General features: G+C 37.4%; 1 protein-coding gene across 1 annotated transcript in view; it reads right to left on the bottom strand.

The window, feature by feature from the left end:
* Window positions 1–6,439: 6,439 nt before the first annotated feature.
* The window catches only part of MYO16 (myosin XVI), a 660,093-nt gene continuing 645,261 nt past the window's right edge, over window positions 6,440–21,271 (bottom strand). The window contains exon 35 of the mRNA XM_053670348.1: window positions 6,440–7,735. Within this exon, the coding sequence (XP_053526323.1) occupies window positions 7,508–7,735 (228 nt within the window). The 3' untranslated portion in view covers window positions 6,440–7,507. The remainder of the gene's footprint in view (window positions 7,736–21,271) is intronic.

A 21,271-nucleotide genomic window follows, 5' to 3' on the forward strand; every position in this document is an offset into this window, starting at 1 on the left:
AGCAGTGCTGCTCAAATATTCAAGCATGTGAATCACCTGGACCTGTTCCTGAAATGCAAACTCTAATTCAGCAGGTCTGAGAATGGGGCTCCTGGGTGATGTCACTGATGCTAGCCACTAGACCATATTTTACAGGGCCAAGAGCACTCTCAGATGGAGTCTCCTGTAGAGAAAGAAGACCCATAGGGAATCCATGAAGAACTCTCTACATCTCCCCTAAGAGAAAGGCATCTTTGTTCTACTGCCAGGCTCCGGGGGCTGGGGGAATGGGCACCAAGTGACTGAAAACTCTCTCATCTCTCCTCTCTTCTTCCATTCATCCTCACTCCATGAACTTCCAGGGCCAGCCACAGAACACTTAACATGGGACATTGCGGGAAAATAAGCAGGTAACTTACAGATATAAGGAGGGCCTGAATCTTATGGTTGATGGAAGGTGAATGCCCCTAGGTGACTTCTATTGCCCAAGGAAATAGAAAGTAGATTTTAGATCTTCATACTAGGAGTTCTCTATCTCACATAGTGTGACAGACACTAGTTAGTTGTTTGCCAAATGATTTTCCCTCCCTCCTGGTCACAGAGCAGGTCCATTTCCAGCTTGTATTCCACTTGAGTTAATTATACACTGATTTCTGGCCAATGGGATGAGAGCAGAGGTGACATGAGACACTTGCAGAGAGGACATGACTCCCCAATGTACCACTCTCTGTGCTCCAATTTCCTTATTATGGCTAAACAAAGAGCACTTCGAAGAACAAGAGGAGGTGGGAGCCATGAGATGGAAGAACCCTTGGTCTCTGGATAACTGCTTGGGATCAGCATGTGTAGGACTATGACTTAGGGAGAAAACTAAAATATAAATATAGGTTTATTGTGTTAAGCCATAGATTCTGTGGTCATTAAAATGGCCTACTTGAGTAAAAAACATAGGTGAGGTTAGAGACTTAAGCAAATAAGACAACTGCGTGCTAGAGCCAAATCCAATTGTCAGAGTAGAATCGAGAGATATAACAACTTGTACCTTTTATGGGTTTTTTTCTCTGAGTCAGTGTGGACAAAGTTTTGACTTCTGAATGCTCTGGGGACAAAGTGTTCCATTTTTGTAGGGTTTGCCTTTTCATCTGGGGCTAAAAGGTAAGTGTCCTAGTGATCAGATATGAGACTATGTCATCTCAAATTATCTACTTCTCTACCCTTACTATGAATTTCATGTGGCCTCTTCTGTTAGGGGACTTTTCTGCTTTTTGCAATATGAAATGTTATCCTTTTATAACAGCTTCTAAGCCCTATTACAAAATTTTATGAAGAACTATTTCCCTTATAACACACAAGTATGCACAACCTATTTGAATAGAAAAGTATTCCAAAATTACTTTTGTGATTTTAAAATTATTTTATTTAATGTCATTAATGAACAATAAAAGACTTTATTAGGTGGACCTGCTCTTTCTGTTACAAGGCCCAGTTGATTGAATTCAATTTAATAGATCCCCAAAAATAGGTTCAGAGAGAAAACCTTTGTTCAGAATGTGACAGAATTTATACACTTTTCAACCAATTGTTTTAGATCACGGACCTCCAGCCCCTTTGTTTGCTGAAATCTTAAAAGATCAAAACCTCAGATTGAATTTGGTTTTATTCCATTTTTCTTTAAAGCTTTGATCTCACCCTTGGAATTTATCAATAGTTTCATTCTCTTTCATTTTCTTTAGACTTTAGAAACTAAGTGGTGACATCAGGAAAATGTCATCTGGGTAAGCTCGAAGCCTTCCTTTGAAGCAGCACATGTTCCCTGGGGCTATAGGAAAAGGCAAGCTAGCAGATATGCCAAAATGTCTGTGGATGACTAATTCAAAGGAAATAAAAGACACATTCAATGCATTTCTGTTCTAAAACAACAATTGAAATAAATGCACATATTCACCTTTAATATTAATTTTCTTATAAGAAGACATCAAGATTTTCTTCTGCCACTGTAATATGTTAAACTAATTAAATTCCATATTATATGGTGTTGTCAAAGCAAGCAAAAACAATATTTTAGGTTTAGATATTTCTTAATCTGAAAAGTGATCTTAGAAATAAGAACAGGTGATAGAGATATATTATAGGCATTTAATAAGACTCTTTGAAAAAGTCACCTTTAAAGTTTTACAAAGCACCCTGGATTTTAGAGAAACTTATTGAAACCATAATAATGGAACATCCCAGGGGTCTGCAGTACTTAGGTAAAGTAAAAACTACAAAGATAATCCTTTTCAGTCTGTAACTCAGCATGTTACAACCCTTTGCTATACAAGTATCTTTGTCACTTACATGGGTAGAACATTGTAGTGGAATTTATTTATTAAAGTCATTGTTTATGAATAAGATGTAAAAGAAGTAATGTGTAAGTAGATTATATAGTTTTAATTTTAAACAACAGTGATATTTTGGTAAAATATGAGCATGGTAGAGAATTTAGCATTGCACAGTAAATAGAAATATAATTGCTTTCATCTTCATTATAGTGATTTTTATGTGTGGCTAACTATAGTTTGAAAAATGTAATGAAATTACATTAAATTTTTACTAGAAACAGTCAGGGTTTTTTTTCTCAGCTAATTTAGAAATGTTTTTGTTAAAAAATTTCCTAATGAAAATGAAAATAAATCCTATTAACTTCTAACTAAAGGTTTACATATACAAGTTAGAAAATAAATTAGCAGTGCAGATGAATAGCCAGGGATGAAATATATCCCATTCTCAAATAACCTCATGACCTTTACTGTGGTATGAGTTGAGTTTGATATTTGGCTGGAAATTGACAGCGTGACAATTTTGACAGAAATTTATGCATTCTTCTAGATTATGGAACTCATAATATAGTTTTTGTCCAAGTTGCTTAATGTTTATATGCAAAGTTCATTTGCAAATCCAAGATTTTAATTGGTTGTTGTTTTTATTGGGTAGATTTATGTAAGCATAATTCTACTAAATTAGATACCACTATTTAAGAAGAGTAGTGGTATATTTTTCCATCCTAGAAAATACATTTTAAATCATTTTAACCCACTATAAACATTTTGATAGTTTTTAGAGACTCCTCATAAAACATTTTTTTAAAAAAAGCAATTGAGTAGTGTTTAAACATAGGGTAATAATTCATACCAATTATATTGCTAAACACAAGGTCTGAGGCCTAATAATATACCATAATTCATACCGTATGGTCTAATATCAATTAAATACCATCATTAAATATATTTCATATATACATAATTGTTGAAATCTCGCTTATGTGAAATAGCATTCAGTGCTTTATTATCCAGAAATAGTACCTTTGCTTATTTTCATGACAGTGTTGTAATTAGTAGAGAGCCATTCAGTGTATACTTTTAATACACACACAGACTTGGATTTTTTTCTCAAGTTATTGTGACTATTAATGATACAGGGTGCAGCCAGGGGGGCCCCCAAAAAAAGATTTAGAAAGGTGTCCAGAATTCAAAGTGTATAGAAATATTGGAGAGACATATAAGATGTCCTCACCGCCCCCCCCCCCCCCGGGGGAAGGGATGAATGGAGCCAGGCCATTGAGAGCTATTTTGCATAGCAACAGTTTTGGAGCTAACCTCTGGAGGAATGGTTATTTAACATATCTATAACCTTTAACTGGTTTCATAGATATGTTAAATAGCAGTGGCCAAGTTTGGGGGCCAGAGAGAAGGAACTAGCAGAGACTCAGAATGTAACTAAGGGCTGCTCTCCGGAGTGAGAAGGGCTTGGACTCAGAATGTAACTAGGGGCTGCGCTCCTGAGTGAGAAGGCCTGTGTGAGAGCTTGAAAAAGACTGGCTCCAGGACATGAAGGGCCCCCGCTTGGCCAGATGAGAGAGAGCCACGCGGTTTCAGCAGAGTGAGGACCCCCCTGTTGGTGAGGTGAAAGAGGGAGCCACGTGGTTTTGGCAGGGTGCGGACCCCCTCTTTCCCAGGTGAAAGGGAAAAACCAGGCAGCTTTGCTAGAATGGAGATCCCTGCAGCCAGGTGAAGAAGAGAGCCACATGCTCTTGGTGGAGTGCGGACTCCTGCAGCTTTGGTAGAAGAGGCCCACGCGGCTTTGGGGTGCCCCCTTTGGCTGCGAGGCCTGAAAAAGCAAGAGAGACTTTGACTGGAACTGGGTACAAAGGACTCTTGCCAGTGGACCATGAGAGGGTACCACAGTACTTTGGATTAACTCGAGATCCTGCACAGTGACACAGCTGACGGTGCCAGCGGCCTGCAACACAGACGTGTGCTCTTTTCCTGATTTACGGTACCCGGAGTTGGGACAGTGGGAGAAGGGAGCGCTGTGTGGGTGTAGGTGTATACATAAAGGACTTTGATATTTTAGTGGTGGCATTAGGCCTGAATAGCATTAAATAAACATTTTGTTTCCTTTTCACAAATCTCTGGCATTAAGAGATGTCTTTCCAATTGGCGGCGGACAGAAGGGCCCAGTAGATTTTAATATTTTGGTTTTTTTTCGGGAGGGGCCCCGTTGTATAGCAGTTTTGGGCATCCCTAAGTGGGCCAAATATTGTATTGCCCCTCCCTCGGACCTCCTCTTGTTCGGTAACATTAATATTAATGCTTTTGAGTCTCTGATGATTTTTCTGTCATGTAAGTAGAACAGGTACAATCAGATGGTTCTAAAGTAGTGGTTAATGTATACCTGAAATTTCACTCCACTGTGGAGAAAACAAACAACTAAACCCAAAAGGCCTTATTGACTTAAAAGATTGTGTTTTAGAAAATCTTCAAGGGGCTTTCCCTCTAGCTCTAGAAGATCAACAAATTTTAGAGGATTCAAGTGCTTACTAGGCAGATTAAATACTTACTATTTCATGCTACTCATGGTACCTCTAGTAGACGATTGTCAGTTATAGCTTTTGACCATATTAGGAATAGAAAGGGTGTCCTTTGGATGCACAAGTGCCTGGGACTGCTTACTTCATGTAAGCTTTATCTGTAATAAACTTCTGTCAGTTTCACATAATAATGTAACCCCTAAAATGTCATTTAGTTTGATTTTTTAAAGATATACTTCTATATAATAAGTAGAAAACTTCTGTATATCAAGTTATAACATTATGAACTTTGGAACCATAATGATGAAGGTTTACATTCTGACAGCCTACTTAAAGCTCTGAGCTTAATTTCAGGATAATTTACACATCATAATAATTACCATGGAGCCATATGCCAGTATTAGAAATAATATTGCAAAGCACCCAAAACAGTCACAGCAAGTGCTCAGTGCACATTGAAACAAGTTTTCACAAGGTGTAATGCCTGAGCAGTTCATTCAGGTCTAAAGAAACTGTGTGTGTGTTGGAGGAGGGGCACATGCAATTCAAACTTTTAATTTAACCAAGGTTATTAAGTGCCTACAATGTGCAAGGCATGGCCAAGGAAGTTGTGTATATTAAGGAAAGTTGGCTTCTTCTGTTGCTTAGTGGCTGAGGTTAGGAAGTCAGATATCGGGGAGATAGAAGAGGAAGAGGCACAGCATGGGGCTTGGTTGTTGGCTGGAGGTTGAGCAGAACACATTTCTGTGATTCCTGGATAGTACAATAATTTGCCCATTAACCCTATACTAACTCTGTCTTTTATTTTCTGTATTCCTTTTTTAAAATTTTAAAAATGTTTGTTTGTGCTATTACAGTTGTCCCAATTTTCCCCCTTTGCCCTTCTCTGCCCAGCCTACCCCTTACTTCCATATTCAGTCTCCACACAGTTGTCTGCGTCTGTTGGTCCTTCACACAGATTGTTAGTTAATTCTGTAATCTGATGCTTTGACATCTGAGCCTTGCCGATCCTGGAGGAATTGCCCCTCCCAGGGCTACCCAAGTCCTAGAGAAAGTAAACAACTCCAACCAATCAATTCAGAGCCTACACCTCAACCACATCTTTTATTGGTTTCTCCTACTCTAGGCCATACTCATGCTCAGGGCCAGGAACTGCCTCACCCATTCCTCCCCATGAAATCAACCACAAAGAAAGATGCAACTCACTAGTTCCCTCATTCCCTCCTGACTGATCCAGGTGCTTCTTCACATAGCTCCCCCTGGGATGGTGTTGAACTCATGAGTATCAACAAACTGCTGTCTCCTGGTCTGTTTGTCTATTATTACTCCTAAATAATGCAGATATAGTCCTAAAACAGGCACATTCCTACATAGTAATTATATATATAAATAATCATAAAACTTTATTTTAAAACAAACCACCAGGGCCTGAAGTGTTGTAGGAACACATGTGAAAGGAGTTTGGGTAAATGAGATTGTTTAAATGCCCCTGTAGCTCTGACCAGAAAACAGAAGCATTTTTGGAAGATAACAACAACAGCAAATAAATAAAGCCACGGAAGAACATAGTTGTACCCTTTTATTGGCACAGTCACTTTTCAAAGGCTGGTATGAATAAAAAGTTTTGAGTAGCAAGACATGATGGTCTAATGGCACCACTCAGAACTTTCTGACAGCCCACAGAAGCACATCAACAAACAATGCAGTTGCATTACAGGAGGGTTGAGAATATATAGCAGGTGAGCCATGCAGTGGAGCTTGAGAGGACAATTGTCTTGTGATGTGGCATTACTGCTCAAACCAGTGCTTATTTGTATGGTGTAGACCTTAAATGAATATGACCCTTTCATCCCAACAGCTATGAATTTGAAGCCATACATGCTGAATGACACAAAATTTCCTGTAACTTATACTTAAGTCAGCAGATGAGGTTTAATTAAAAAGCTCACAACACACATATCCAGAAATACAGCGCATAAGAAAGAACTGCCTTCTAATCAATGAACAAAATATAAAACATGGGACTTGTTCCATATATATGTATGGTGAAGCTAAAACAACAACATAGTTCTGAGATTCTTAGGTATTTTAGGTTAACAAATGGCATGTGAAAGAAAAAATTCTAGAAACAATTTTTAAAAATATGTATTTTGAAGAAAGGGAGCACCACCAATTGCATAAAGTTATAAAATACAGTGAGAAACATGTAAATAATTTTCAGGTTTCTAATTCCAATAAAACACAAACACCTACAAAGAAATAAAAGACATGTCCTGCAGAGTACATTATGGTAAAATAATTAAAGTTCAAGGAACATGTGGTCAGACTATAAAAACAAATGTATAGTGTGCATGGATCCCTCCTCTCCTCCACCACTCTTCCCTCTCCCACCTCATCCACACATTTTATAGCTTTTTTTCTTGCTACATAGAGGTAGCATGGCCCTATAATCATGAAGCCTGAAAATCAGAGTGTATCCACACAGAATGGGTAAGAAAACACGCACACACACTCACATATACACATCCAGGGAATGCCGGGTATTTAACCTCTCTGTGCTGTGCTTTTCTGTGTAAATGTGTGGAGAGAGCACCCAGTGTGTATCAGAGGCAGAGCCTTCTGTTGATGCAACCTGGAATCACTAGGCAGTTTTATTCTGAGTCTGTAGTTTGGACTATATCAGATGGTCGTGTCCCAGAACTCAGAAGGCAGCCTGCTGCAGGAGGCCCCTTCTGGCTTCTTCAGGAGAGTGGGCTTTTTGCAAGGAGGTGGGGGAGGCCCTCTGGGCTCTGAATGCTGCAGGATTTGCTGCCAGTCTTCTCTTTCCTCACAGAGCTTTCGTCTCCAGTCTAGGAGTTCCTGCAGGGCCACACTTTCATTCTCTGAGAGCCTCAGTTGATGGATTACCTGTGGGAGGAAAGAGGGGAGAAAAAGAGTAACAACAAATATGTATTGTTAGTGAGCAGCACAACATGTATAATAGCAACATCTGGATGTCAAGGGGCTGGACTGGGGTCAAGGGAGACATCATTTGTTCCCCGTAAAACCTCCAGGCACTCAGTAACTGGCATTCAAGTGGGTCAGCTGTGAGCTGCTGAATTAAGGCGAATGAAACAAAAAACAAATCAGTGGAACATTTAGAATAGGTACACTGGTTAACATGTGATATACCTCCAGGTGATACCAGTCATACTTAAATGTCTATTTTCCCTTTGTCCTCTATTACTATTTATATTCTTATAACATCTTGTACTTTCTCTTCATTTAACTTACTACAATTGTAATTCTGTCTGATGTTTTTGGATTTTTGCAAGGTTCTCCCCATTCTAGGATCCACTTCATCTATGCACAGTTACTTATCATCATCTTCTAAGGTAATGTGACACCACTCTGACCACCATGCACTGACCCAATGTGCGACCCTCTACTCAAGACGGCTCACTTACAGTCAGTGTTAAGAGACAACCACACTAATATAGAAACTGTTTCCAAGAGTTAGGTATGACGAGAAACAGCCACTAAAATATCAGATGAGCTCAGTGGAGTCGGGTAGTTGTGCTTGAGATCACCTGCCAGCCCACTGGTGTGTCCGTGCATGGGCCACTTTGTGACATTGAGTCAAAGCTGTGATCTAAACTAGCAGCAGTGTGCTCTCAGACCCTGAGACTGCAGAGATGAGAATTTTAGGGGCCTTTACAGGACAGCATCAAAACATTCGATTGCATCAGCCACTTTTCTTAGAGCACCTGAAGAGGGCTGCCCAGAGACTGTACTTGCCTCATGACCGCAGCTGGGACACTTGAAGACAACCAGGCTACACTGACTGTCATGGGCTTCCCCTCCTGCCTGCAGCCAGTAATCTGTAATGGCTGGGCATTGCAGAAACCATTTTTTTTCTGTCAATTCTAAAGTTCGTGTGCTAGTTTTAAAAAATGAGGTTCTAGATGAGGACAGTAAAGGAGGATAGAAATATTGTGGAAATTCATATGAAATGAGATGGCTCACTCCACCTCCAGAGTACCTGTTGCTTTGACTTTCATTCTCTTCATCTAGATAAAAAGAATAAAAACAGAGAAGGACACAGGGGTTTCTGCTTATGTGACAACAGGTACTTGGAAGAAGCACAGATAATCAGTGTTCAGGACAATTCTAACACCAACACAACACATACCTATTATCTTCCCCAAGAAGAATTTAAAGCCTAGAGTCAAGCTGTTGGATAGAACGTTCAGACATGGTGTTAAAACACAGAAACTAGGAGGTCAAACCCATATACAGCATGCATAAGTAGATTTCTGGAGCCAGTTTTTAGCAGGAGTTTCCCCAAACTGAATTTACAAACAATGAGTAAAAAAAAATAAAAACCTTAGTGTGGAAAACAGGACCATGATCATCCAATTCCTAAAGCAACCGGCAGGTTATCTATAGAAAACAGGCTGCTAAAGCAGCAGGCTCCACTTAAAAGGGCATTCATTTTTCTCTAGTGCCCAGGACTGCACCAGAATGACCTGGAAATGAAATATTCACCCATCGTGAAGATTCTATTGTCAGGGAAGTGAGCCAAGAAAGTAGGGTGGAGGGCATGCATAAAAATTATTTATTCAATAAACACTTTACAGTACTAAGTAGGTACCGAGTACTTTTCTAAGTACCTTACAAATGTTAACTCATGTAGTCCTTCTAAAAACTCTATAATGCAGTGCTAGCATTTTGTGATGAGGAAATTGAAGCATAGAGAGGTTAAGTAGTTTTTTCAAAATCACATACAATACTGGAATCATGCAGGCTGGCTACAGAGTCTGCCTTCTTAGCTATTACTCTATAGTGCTTATCATTTATTTAGCAATTATTTCCAGGATAGTAAAGATCAGGGGTTCTATACCACCTTCCTTTTCCCTTCTTTTTCTAAGTGGAATTTGAGTGAAATCTGAATGTTCCCTCCATTCCCCTCTTTTCTCCACTTGTATATCATGTGGCAATTACATTTAGCTTCAGTCTCATTTACTCTATGAATATTAAATATCTGTATATATATGTTCCTTGGCACACATTCAGTACATAATAGCAATCTCTCAAAAATGCTGGCATTGGATTTATTTTTATGAGAGAATATTTAATTGATAGAGGGGTATGGCTACCATCTCAGCTGATTATTTTCCCAAAACTCCCTTGAAATATCATCTTCCTTAAGTAATAGAAGTTCATATTGATCTATTTAGAAAACAAAACAAAGAACTTCTACTTCTGCATAAGATTTTGTAGGTCATGGCAGGATACTGCTCCCACATTGTAAAATAAGAAAGGAATAAATTACAAAAATCATATTTTTAAAATATCACAAAGCTCTGGAAAAACCGAGAACTAGAGGAACCAAAATTCTGGATGGAGAGAATCCTTCTGAGCAAATGAATAATTATCAGCTGCTTTTTTTTGCGGGGAGGGGGTGTGCACCTACCAATTCTGTACTTCTGTAAGTCTAGAGAGCCCATTCTAGAAGAAAAAGAAAACTGTACAATATTTTGCAGGTGTGTGGGACTTGAGACACCAATTGGAAACTTGAGGATCCTCAGATTCATGGTCATTTTCCCCAAGAGATATTTGTTAAGTTATTCAACTATATGAGTCAGTGATGCCTTGGATCAAAAGCTTATAAAAAGTAGAGTGAGATGTCCTACAATGACACAGATGTTTTCAGAAGCAATATTTTAACAGGGGAGAGGATAGCCTCAAGCACCTGACTAGTTTCGTCTTAAAGATTTTCAGGCTTTAAAACTGAGTGGGGCACATGGCTGGAGTATGGGGCTCTCAAATACAGAGCTGGCGCTCCTGTACTGTTTCAGTGCTAAGGGACCTTACAGGTTCTCACTCAAAACATGAGAAGGTGCAGTCTGAGGATTAGAGGAGAACCAGAGGTAGACTGGTTCTCCAATGAAGCTCCATTTGTGATTGGATTGATGTGATCATCCCTTGCCTTTGCTTCCTAACAAAGGGTGATGTATCCTTGCCTTTTATGTAGAAAACATCATCTATAGCATCCATAGTTTGTTTATATACAATGTTTCCCATGCAATCAGAAATTACTGTACATGTGACGAGACAAGAAAATTTACCAAAATTCAAACTATAAAACAGATTCAGAGATGAACTGCATATAGAGTTAGCAGGTAAAAACTGAAATACCTATGGTTAAATATTTAAAATAACAGAGAAAACAATGGATAAATGTAGGAAATAGCAGAATGGACATGAACATAACAGGAGTATCTGAAGTAGAAGAAATACAAGGAATGTGGCAAAGCAATTGTCAAACAGATGTTTCCAAGACTCGTGAATAGCGTCAATACACACATTTAATTAGCTCAGCAAATCACACAAAAATAAACACACACACCATCACCAACAATAAGAAAACATAAGATATATCATATTAAAAACACCAAAGACAAAAACAAGTACTTAAAAAATCCGGAGGAAAAGACATGTTACCTTAAAAAAATGACAATGAGAGTGAATGCAGACTTCTACAGAGTATAATTGGAGGCCAGAAAAACAACAAATCACAGGTTAAAGTACTGAAAGGAAGTAATTCAACCTAGAATTCTGCACTAAAAAGTCCCTTAATTATGAAAGTGAAATAGAAATGCTTCTGGCAAATAAAAATGAAATAATTTAACATCAAAAGTCTTGTGTATATGTGTGCTTTTTAAGGTGAAAGAAAATGTTATCAGATGGAAAAATAGAAATTTAAGAGAAAAGAACAGTGGAACTAAATACATGGGTAAATATAAGCTATACATTTGTATGCTTTATAGACTTGAAATTGAATATAAAATAAGAATGAATGCCGCCAATAACTTCCAAAGCCAGGAGAGGTTTCATGAAGTTTAGAGGTTCTGGAGTTCTAGCAGTATTAGGAAAATAGTAAAAGTAATAAAATCTGTTATGATGGAATAAGGTACACATTTTATTCTCTAGTGAAACTACAAGAACAGTGAAGGTACAGTAAATAATTTAATATAAAGGAAATGTGAAATAAGTATTTGATTAACCTAAAAGAAAGAAAGGTACATAAAGAATATAAAAGTGGAGTGGACTCTTAACAAAATAGAGTAAAGCATAAAAACTAGGCAAACAGAACCCAGATCTTCACCTAACAGTTAGCTTTGCCCTTCCATGGCCTGATTTCATGTGCTGGATTTATCTTCATGCTGATGTGAACATACACTGTCCTCATACCAATTGCGAAATGCATCCATTTTACATTTCTTCTCAATCCACAATTCTTCTAGTAGCTTTGCATAATAACCAAAAACATATACTATGTGAGACCCTCTGCTAAGTCCTTAATAGCAGGAAGAGATTTACAGATTCAGTCACTCCACAGAAGCTGAATCAATCTGCAAGAGTGACTTTCAGTGGATACTGATTTGAATGAGGCTTATGGGGAGTGATTTTTGACATACAATGTCCCAAACCCCTAAGTCATTGCTTCACTGGAAAAAATTGCTCTCTACCCTTTCAAAGCTTCTCAATGTTTATTAAAAAAATCTGAATTCCCAAGTACATTATAAAAGGTGAAACTTATATGTACAGACCATTAGAAAGCACTTTCTTAATGAGGGTATTGATGTCTTGAATAATGTAGTGAGTACAGAAGAATACTGTCTTTGAGTCAACAACTAATAGCTCTTTATGCTTCCTTGATAAGCAAAAATTTGACTGATGTTTGCAATAATCAACTAATGCTCAGAATAAACTCTTTCATTGAGAGATGCCACAAAACTTCATTTTCTATTATGGAGATTAATAGGTATTGAGTAAAATTTAATAGGTATATAAAGATAGTTGTCAGAATGGCATAATTGAGATGTTAAAATATTAACATTATTGATCTTCATTTAAAAAACAAAAAACAGGATCTTCACAGGTTATGTCTTAAATGAAAATAAAATTCTATTTAAGGATGTATGACAGGTCACTATTTTCAACACAGTGAGGTTCAGAGAGCATTTTAACTTATCATCCGTGAGACAATAAACAGAAGATAAGATGAGCTCTGACTAATGTTTAGTTTGCTTTGGTTAGAATTCTTAAATTTATTAGATTTTGAGGCATAAGAATCATACTTGTCACAGCCAAAAGCTCTAATATTTTAGAATATCAAGCAAATGCAACTATGAATATTAGCAACAAGTAACTATAATATTATTCAGCACTGTAAAAAATCTAAATCAGTGTTTCTCCATTCTTTACATTTTATAATCTATTACTAATAACAAAAAACCTCACAGCTTCCCTTACCAGTATTTTATATTTCACAAAAATATTATCATTAATAAGAATTTTAGTTTTGATATTGAAAAGAAAGCATTTCTTTTCAGAAAGAGAAGAAATGACTCTGGAGATTAGGGGTGGTGCTGGCAATGCAGGCTCCGAGTCAGCTGGTCTCTCATCAGGTCCGTTTATCTGTATTTGTTGGTAGGATAAGGATGCCATATTGGTGTGTGGTGTGTTTTAACTTAAATCTTGTTTTCCACGGCGTTAAAAAGTATATTACAACTCCATGTCACCACTTCAGATAGCTAGTCACTTATTTGTTTTCTGGCATGTTTTAAATAATAATGTTTGCACACAAAATCATCTTTCAGAAACAGAAGGCAAGTGTTGTAGCTGGGAAAGTAAAAAGAGTTCAACACACCCAAACCTTTGGGTATATACCCTGCTTTTAATGGGACTTTTATACATGCCACTCACACAAGTGTCTTAATGTGTTGTCCATGGCATAGAGATGGAGTTAGTCAAAAAGAGGGACTTTTTAAAAAACTTTTTTCCTTTTTATAATTTATCTGGGAAAGGAAACTCTATGGAGGACAGTCTGCCGAGACTTCAAAGAGGTGGTAACTTTTTATCTAAATTTTGAAAAATGAGATGGTTAATCAGATGGAAAGGGGCAGGAAGAGTTGTTTCCAGAAGACTTAACATAGACATTGAACTTCATTCTTTAACAGTGAATCACAAACCTACAAAGACATTGAGGTTGGTTGAGCAGAAACAGTATGAATGAACTCCTAAGTCAGAGTGCCTAGAATGGAATCTTAAACTTGTCACCTAATGGTTGAGTAAACTTGAACAAATCTATCAGCTTCCACTTTAGTAAATTAGGGTCACGATAATAATCTATCTCAAAAGAATGGATAAAGATTACATGAGTAACACATGTGAGCTACTTAAAAGTGAGTGCTCTATAAATGTTTGCTATTATGAATGTCATTATTAGCTATATGACTTAAGAGAATCTCTAAAAATTCTGAATTATAGTTATCCTGAGGACTCAGTCAGAAAATGTTGAATGTAATGACTTCCCACAATATGTTCCTATAGAAATATAGCATAATCTCTCTCTTCCTGATTAACATGAAGGTCTCAAAATACTGAGCAACATACTGGATCTATAACATAATTATGATGTACACATGATTTTATTTTTAAATATATTTTATTGATTATGTTATTACAGTTGTCCCATTTTTTTTCTCCCTTTAGTTCCCCTCTGCCCTGTACCTACCCTCCCACCATCATTCCCCCACCTTAGTTCATGTCCATAGTTTATACATATAAGTTCTTTGGCTTCTCCATTTCCCATACTATTCTTAACCTCACACTGTCTAGTTTGTACATATGATTTATGCTTCTTATTTCCTGTACCCTCTGCCCTTCCCTCCTGATAACCCTCCATGTGATCTCTATTTCTGTGAATCTGCTCCTGTTCTAGTTATTTGCTTAGTTTGTTTTTGTCTTTTTAGGTTCAGTTGTTGATAGTTGTGAGTCTGTTGTCATTTTACTCTTCATATTCTTTATCTTCTTCTTTTTCTTAGATAAGTCCTTTTAACATTTCATCAAATAAAAGCTTGGTGATGATGAATTCCTTTAACTTGACCTTATCTGGGAAGCACTTTCTCTGCCCTTCTATTCTAAGTGATAGCTTTGCTGGATAATCTTGGATGTAGGTCCTTGCCTTTCATGACTTTGAATACTTCTTTCCAGCCCCTTCTTGCCTGCAAGGTTTGTTTTGAGAAATCAGATGATAGTCTGATGGGAACTCCTTTGTAGGTAACTCTCTCTTTTTCTCTTGCTGCTTTTAAGATTCACTCCTTGTCTTTAATCTTGGGTAATGTAATTATGATGTGCTTTGGTGTGTGCTCTGCCTTAGGCCCAACTTTCTGGGGACTCTCTGAGCTCCCTGTCCTTCCTGGAAGTCTATTTCCTTTGCCAGATTGAGGAAGTTCTTCTTCATTATGTTTTCAAATAAGTTTTCCACTTCTTGTTCTTCCTCTACTCCTTCTGGCACCACTATGATTGGGATGTTGGAACATTTAAAGTTGTCCTGGAGGTTCCAAAGCCACCCCACATTTGTTTTTTAATTCTTATTTCTTCATTCTGTCCTGGTTGAATGCTTATTTCTTCCTTCTACTCTAAACTGTTGGTTTGAGTTTCAGTTTCCTTCTCCTCACTGTTGGTTCATTGTACATTTTTTAAATTTTACTTTTCATAACCTTCATTTTTTCCTTTAATTTGCAACCATACCCCATCATTTCTGCAAGCATCCTGATTACCAGTGTTTTGAACTGTGCATCTGATAGATTGGCTATTCCTTTGTTGCTTAGTTATATTTTCTTCGGGAGCTTTCATCTGTTCTTTCATTTGGCCCATATTTCTTTGTCTGGGTGCCCCTAGTAAGGAGGGGAGCACTCGGTATTTGCCAGGGTGGGGCAACCCACATGGTTGTGCTGTGGTGCAGTATGTTGGGGGGGAACCCAAGGGGGAACAATGCCACTTGCTGAGCTTTCAGCCAGGTTTCAGTCACTTCCTCTGCTACTTACAAGCAAATTGGGCTCTTCTGGTACTGATTCCCAGGTGGGTGGGTTTTTGTATGTTCTAGGACCCTGTGGGTCTCTCTAACAAACTCTCCTGTGAGGCTGGGAGTTTCTCCTGCTGCCTCTACCTCTGCAGGTTTTTTCAGTCAGGGGTTTCGAGGTTTTATTTCCCCATGGTGGAACACTGGGTTGCATGGTCTGCCTTGCTTCCCCGTTGTTCCTCCTGGTTTATCCACTCGAGAAAGTGGGACTGCTGGCTCTGACAGCCACTGCCTCACCCAGTCTGCCAGCTGCTGCCTTGCTGTGAGTCCTCTCCATCCAGCTGCCCATCTCTGCCCCTCCCACCAGTCTCGATGAATGTTCCTCCTTTGACTTTTTTGGTTGTTGGACTTCCATACAGTTCAATTTTATGGCAGTTCTGGTTATTTTTTGTTTTCAAAATTGTTGTTGTCCTTTTGGTTGTGTGAGGAGGCAAAGTGTATCTACCTATGCCTCCATCTTGGTTGGAAGTATATATATGATTTTAAATTAAAGAAAGATATACAGGAAGAAAATTATTAAAAAATCTAGAGGTTTTTTGAATTTTAGGAATAAGGTAAAAAGAGTATACATAGATTTTAGTGAGCAATTTAAGTAAGAGTTAAATGTTTTTGAAATTGGGATTTGTTTATGTGTTTTCAGGGGTCCTTAAGTTCTTGGGACAATCTAAAATTTTTTGCATTTTTATTTTTATAATATTTTTAAAGTAATATAATTGTGCTTTGAATCATCTTAATACCTACCTACTTTTTAAGCTAACACTCAGTGGAATTTTAATTTCTGACTTTGTGTTTTATCTAAAAGTGGATTAACACAAGTGATATTATTTATATTCTCTCAAGTTAAAAAGAAAGGAATAGATGCATTTCATATGCAAGTAGGCATTCTTCTCCAAGAAAAATCTAAGTGATCTGACAGTGTAGGTTTGCTCAGCAGTTTAAATAGAAAAAAATATGACAAAGCCCAGACTGGTGTGGCTCATTTGGTTTGAGTGTCATCCTGTGGACCCAAAAGTCATGGCTTTGATTCCCAATCAGGGCATATGCTTGGACTGCAGTTTGGTCCCTGGTGAGGGAGCATGCAGGAGAAAATCAGTTGATGTTTCTCTCCATCTCTCACTCTTACCTTTCTGATCTCTCTAAAATTAAAAAGGTGACAGAGACTTGGGTACAACAATGGCACAGGGTGGTAGAAATGTACCAAAGTTCATGGAGTCTGAGTCAGTACCATATTCATATTTTCAACAGTAATTTCCTGTCAACTAAACAAAATCATACGTAATATAAAATGTTTATTTCACATTTCTTGCTTTTGTAGGTTTTTGTTGTACTCGAACTTAAAATTTGCTTTGATTTTATAGCTGTAATGACAACTAAAAAAGATTTTATGTAACAATTTAATTAACATTAAAATAATTTAAGAAATTTCAAGAGTTTAAGAGATTTTTTTCATTTAAAAAGGGTTATAGATATTATCTAAGTGAGAAAAAAACTGGTCAATGTGTGTAGAATTTCCTGTGGGTAAAATGAATTGCTGCTTGACAAGACTAGGTGTGTCCTTTAGAGTCCAAACTGAGTAAATTAATCTTTACCCAACACAGTGATTCAGTTCACTTTACATGGAGGGTTTAAATGGACTTAATGTATGAATGCCTGAATACATGTTTGAGAGAAGGAACAGATGTTACCACAATACATGCATATCTCATTTTACTGCCCACAGATATAGTATTTTTTACAAATGGAGCATTTGTGGCAACCCTGCATTAAGCAAGTCTATAGGAGCCGTTTTTCTTATAGGCTCAAATTATGGTTAGTATTTTTCAGCAAGAAAGTATTTATTAATTTAGGTATGTATATTGATTTTAGACATGAAGTTATTGCACTCTTAATAGACTATCGTATGGTATAAAGATACTTTATTTGCACCAGGAAACTAAAAAAAGTATATGACTTGCTTTATTATCTTATTTGTTTTATTACACTATTTGCTTTGTTGTAGAGATCTGAAACAAACCCACAATATCTCTGAGGTATGCCTGTATGTTGTTAGACTTGTGGTTTCACTTTTTTTTTTTACAATTTATGGGTAATTGGGCACCTGACCCCCATCAAGACCAAAAAGAGAAAGAGAGTGCCTCAAAGTAAAGCCAGACTGACCCTGGACAAATCCCACACTTTAGATAAACTTTACATCTCAGATTCAGATAAGGTTCTTTAAAGCCTTAGGAAGTCGTTAAAAATGCTGTGATGCTCTGAATTCACAGTGTGTGGGTCATATCAGACCCATCATTTACTCTGGATCCAGCCTTGATGGACTTGAGTAGCCTGTGAGTAGAGTCACTGAAGAGAGTGAAACACTCAGCATGGACTTCAGGGTGGTCAAAGAATGCAATACTTTTTTTTTTTTTTTTTTTTAAATATTTTATTTATTTATCTTTAGAGGGGAAGGGAAGGAGAGAGGGAGAGAAACATCAATGTATGGTTGCCTTTTGTGCATCCCCTGCTGGGAACTGGCCTGCAGGGAACTGGTCTGCAACCCAGGCATGTGCCCTGACTGGGAATCGAACCGCGATTGTCTGGTTCGCAGGCCCGCGCTCAATCCACTGAGCTACACCAGCCAGGGCTAGAATGCAATACTTTAAGGAATAAAATAAGCTTTTCTTATGCTATGGTCTGAATATTTGTGTCCCCCCATGTTGGAACATAACATGTCTCATGTTGGAATCCTAAAGCCCAATGTGATAGTATTTGGAACTGGAGCCTCTGAGAAGTGATTCAGTCATGAGGGTAGAGGCCTCCTGAGTAGGTTTAATGTTCTTAAGACAGAGATGGAGCAGAGCTCCTTTGCCTCCTGCCATTTGAGAGTAGAGTGACAGGTCTGTAACCTGGAAACAGCTCCAATGTTGCCTCCTGATTTTAGACTTCAAACCTCCAGAACCATGAGAAATAACTTTTCATTGTCTGATAGCCATCTGGTTACAGAAACCTGAACATGCTAGGATACCTAATGCCCTAAATTATTATTTTTTACAGTACTGGGGGAGGGTGCTATTCTATAACAGGTACAAAACCCAGGATTCTAGAAGAGGGCACAGGCTGTTAGCTTAAGTCTTTGAAAACAAAATCTTTTGATGGAAAGTATAAAAATAAATTGTAAATTATTCTGTGATTTTTATTTTTAAATTTGACATTTGAAAGAGATCTGAAAGGTCCAAAGTTTATGGGACCTTAACAAGGATACACTGTGATTCATTATGAAAAAGCACTGAATCACAGTTCATTGGGAGCTGGGATGACCTGATCCCTCAAAGAAATTGACAAAGGATCCACTTCATAACCACAGGAGGCCAGGCAGTATTACTCAGGTGGCCCCTATATGGGCTATACCTAAGCGGGAAGGGGGTGGGGTAGTCAGTATTTTAAATCTACACTCCTCTGTCAGTTTAGACCTAAAATGGAGCCTTTGTTGCACCCATATGGCCATATTTTTCTACTCTTTTTTTAAATCAGCATTCATCCCTCAATACTCTCTTCCACTTCCATTCATCCCCTCCATCCCCAACCCCCGCAATAACTACACTATTGTCTGTGTCCAGGAGTTCTCTCTCTTTCTCTTTTTTGCTCAACTCCTTCATCATCCCACCTTCCCACCTGCCCTCTGGCTTTGAGCCTGCTTTCTATCTATGAGTTTGTTCATTAGATTCCACAAATGAATGAGATCATATGGTATTTGTCTTTCTCTTACTAGCTTATTTTACTTAACGTAATGCTCTTCAGGTCCATCCAGGCTGTCACAAAGGGTAAATTTTCTCGTTTTTATGGCCGAGTAGTATTCCAATATGCAAATGCACCATAAATGTTTTGTCCACTCATCTACTGATGGACACTTGGGATGCTTCCAAATCTTGGCTATTGTAAATAACCAATTGAACATAGAGATGCTTATATTCTTTCAAATTAGTGTTTAGGGGTTGTTCAGATAAATTTCCAGCAGTGGAATCACTGGGTCATAAGGTTTAAGGAAGGATAACAGAAGGGAACTACGCCATTTACCTTCAATAAATAGGTATTCCTCAATACCCCATTTCAAGCTCTGAGCATATGTGAGCAGATACAGAAATAATCCCAGTCCAAACTCATTTCCCTATGGCCAAGAATATTCATCCTTGAATAAAATCTTTGACCTTCAGTATCTTTTTAATCAAGAATACTCCTTCATTGAAACAGTAATCCTTGGAAATTATGCTACTTAAGACACTAGCAATTACAACCTCAACAACTCAGTATGGGGGTTGAAACAACGCTTTTATTTAGTTATTCAGAAAATACTGCTAATTTGATATTGAGAAATTCAAGATGTGAATCTCGTTTCTATTTTTCCACCCAGATTTGTAAAGTATTTGTATTTTCTAATGCCCAGGAGAAATTAACTAGGTATGAAGAGTTTGATTAAGGGATCTAAAGATTGAGTTCATGCAAGTTTTATATATAAAGTGGGATGTTGTATTTAGTTCATTTACTTCCAGGGGTTAAAAAACCACTAAATCTCCCACAACCTAGAAAAAAATATAGTATAATATAAAGCCTTAATGAAGTTTTTTAGTTATATATCTATTTACTAATGGTATTTTATTGTCATTAATACATTTTATGAGATGAACTAATTAAAAATAGGATAAATTTTATTCACTTCCTGTAGATATGCATTTCTATGAATAATAATAAAATATGAAGATTAATAATTTGCTCCTGGTTTTTACCTTAAGTCTTTCTCTTCTATGATAAAAATAGCTTTTGCTAAATAATTAATATGTAAAATCATGTTGCTGTTCACTTTCACAGAATTGATTTTTCTATTGACTATTTACCCAAAGGTGAAAAGAGGCATTTATTGACATTTATAGAAATTAAAAGAAGGAAGTGTCTCAATTGAATAGTATTAGTGTTTCAAATGCAAATCCTATTTCCACTCCATGCTAACAAGATGTTGGAGAAAAAAAACGTTAAAAAATGAAAGTAAAAAATCACAGTTTGTAAAAACAAAGTTTATCTAAATACATCAAAAAATATGGCATAAAATAACATGTGATTCAAAAAAGCCTTTAGTTAACAAATTGTATATTTCTATACTTCTAAAAAATCAAGAAAATAATCTGAAAATAAAAGCAGCATTCCTGCTTTAGGCAAAAAGAACCGAGCCTTCTTACTTTAGAGATAAGCATTCCTACAGCAGCCCAATTAAGTTCATTTTTGCTTTTTGTTTCTTTTTTTTTTTAAATCCAATTGCTCTTTTTTTTTTTTTTAAGATTTTATTTATTTATCTTTAGAGGGGAAGAGGGGAAGGAGAGGGAGAGAAGCATCAATGTGTGGTTGCCTTTTGTGCATCCCCTGCTGGGAACTGGCCTGCAGGGAACCGACCTGCAACCCCGGGCATGTGCCCTGACTGGGAATCGAACCGCGATCGTGTGCTTCGCAGGCCCGCGCTTAATCCACTGAGCTACACCAGCCAGGGCTTTTTGTTTCTTTTT

The sequence above is a fragment of the Artibeus jamaicensis genome, unplaced genomic scaffold (assembly GCF_021234435.1).
Source record: "Artibeus jamaicensis isolate MK-2021 breed Jamaican fruit bat unplaced genomic scaffold, CSHL_Jam_final contig_559, whole genome shotgun sequence".
NCBI lineage: Eukaryota > Metazoa > Chordata > Mammalia > Chiroptera > Phyllostomidae > Artibeus > Artibeus jamaicensis.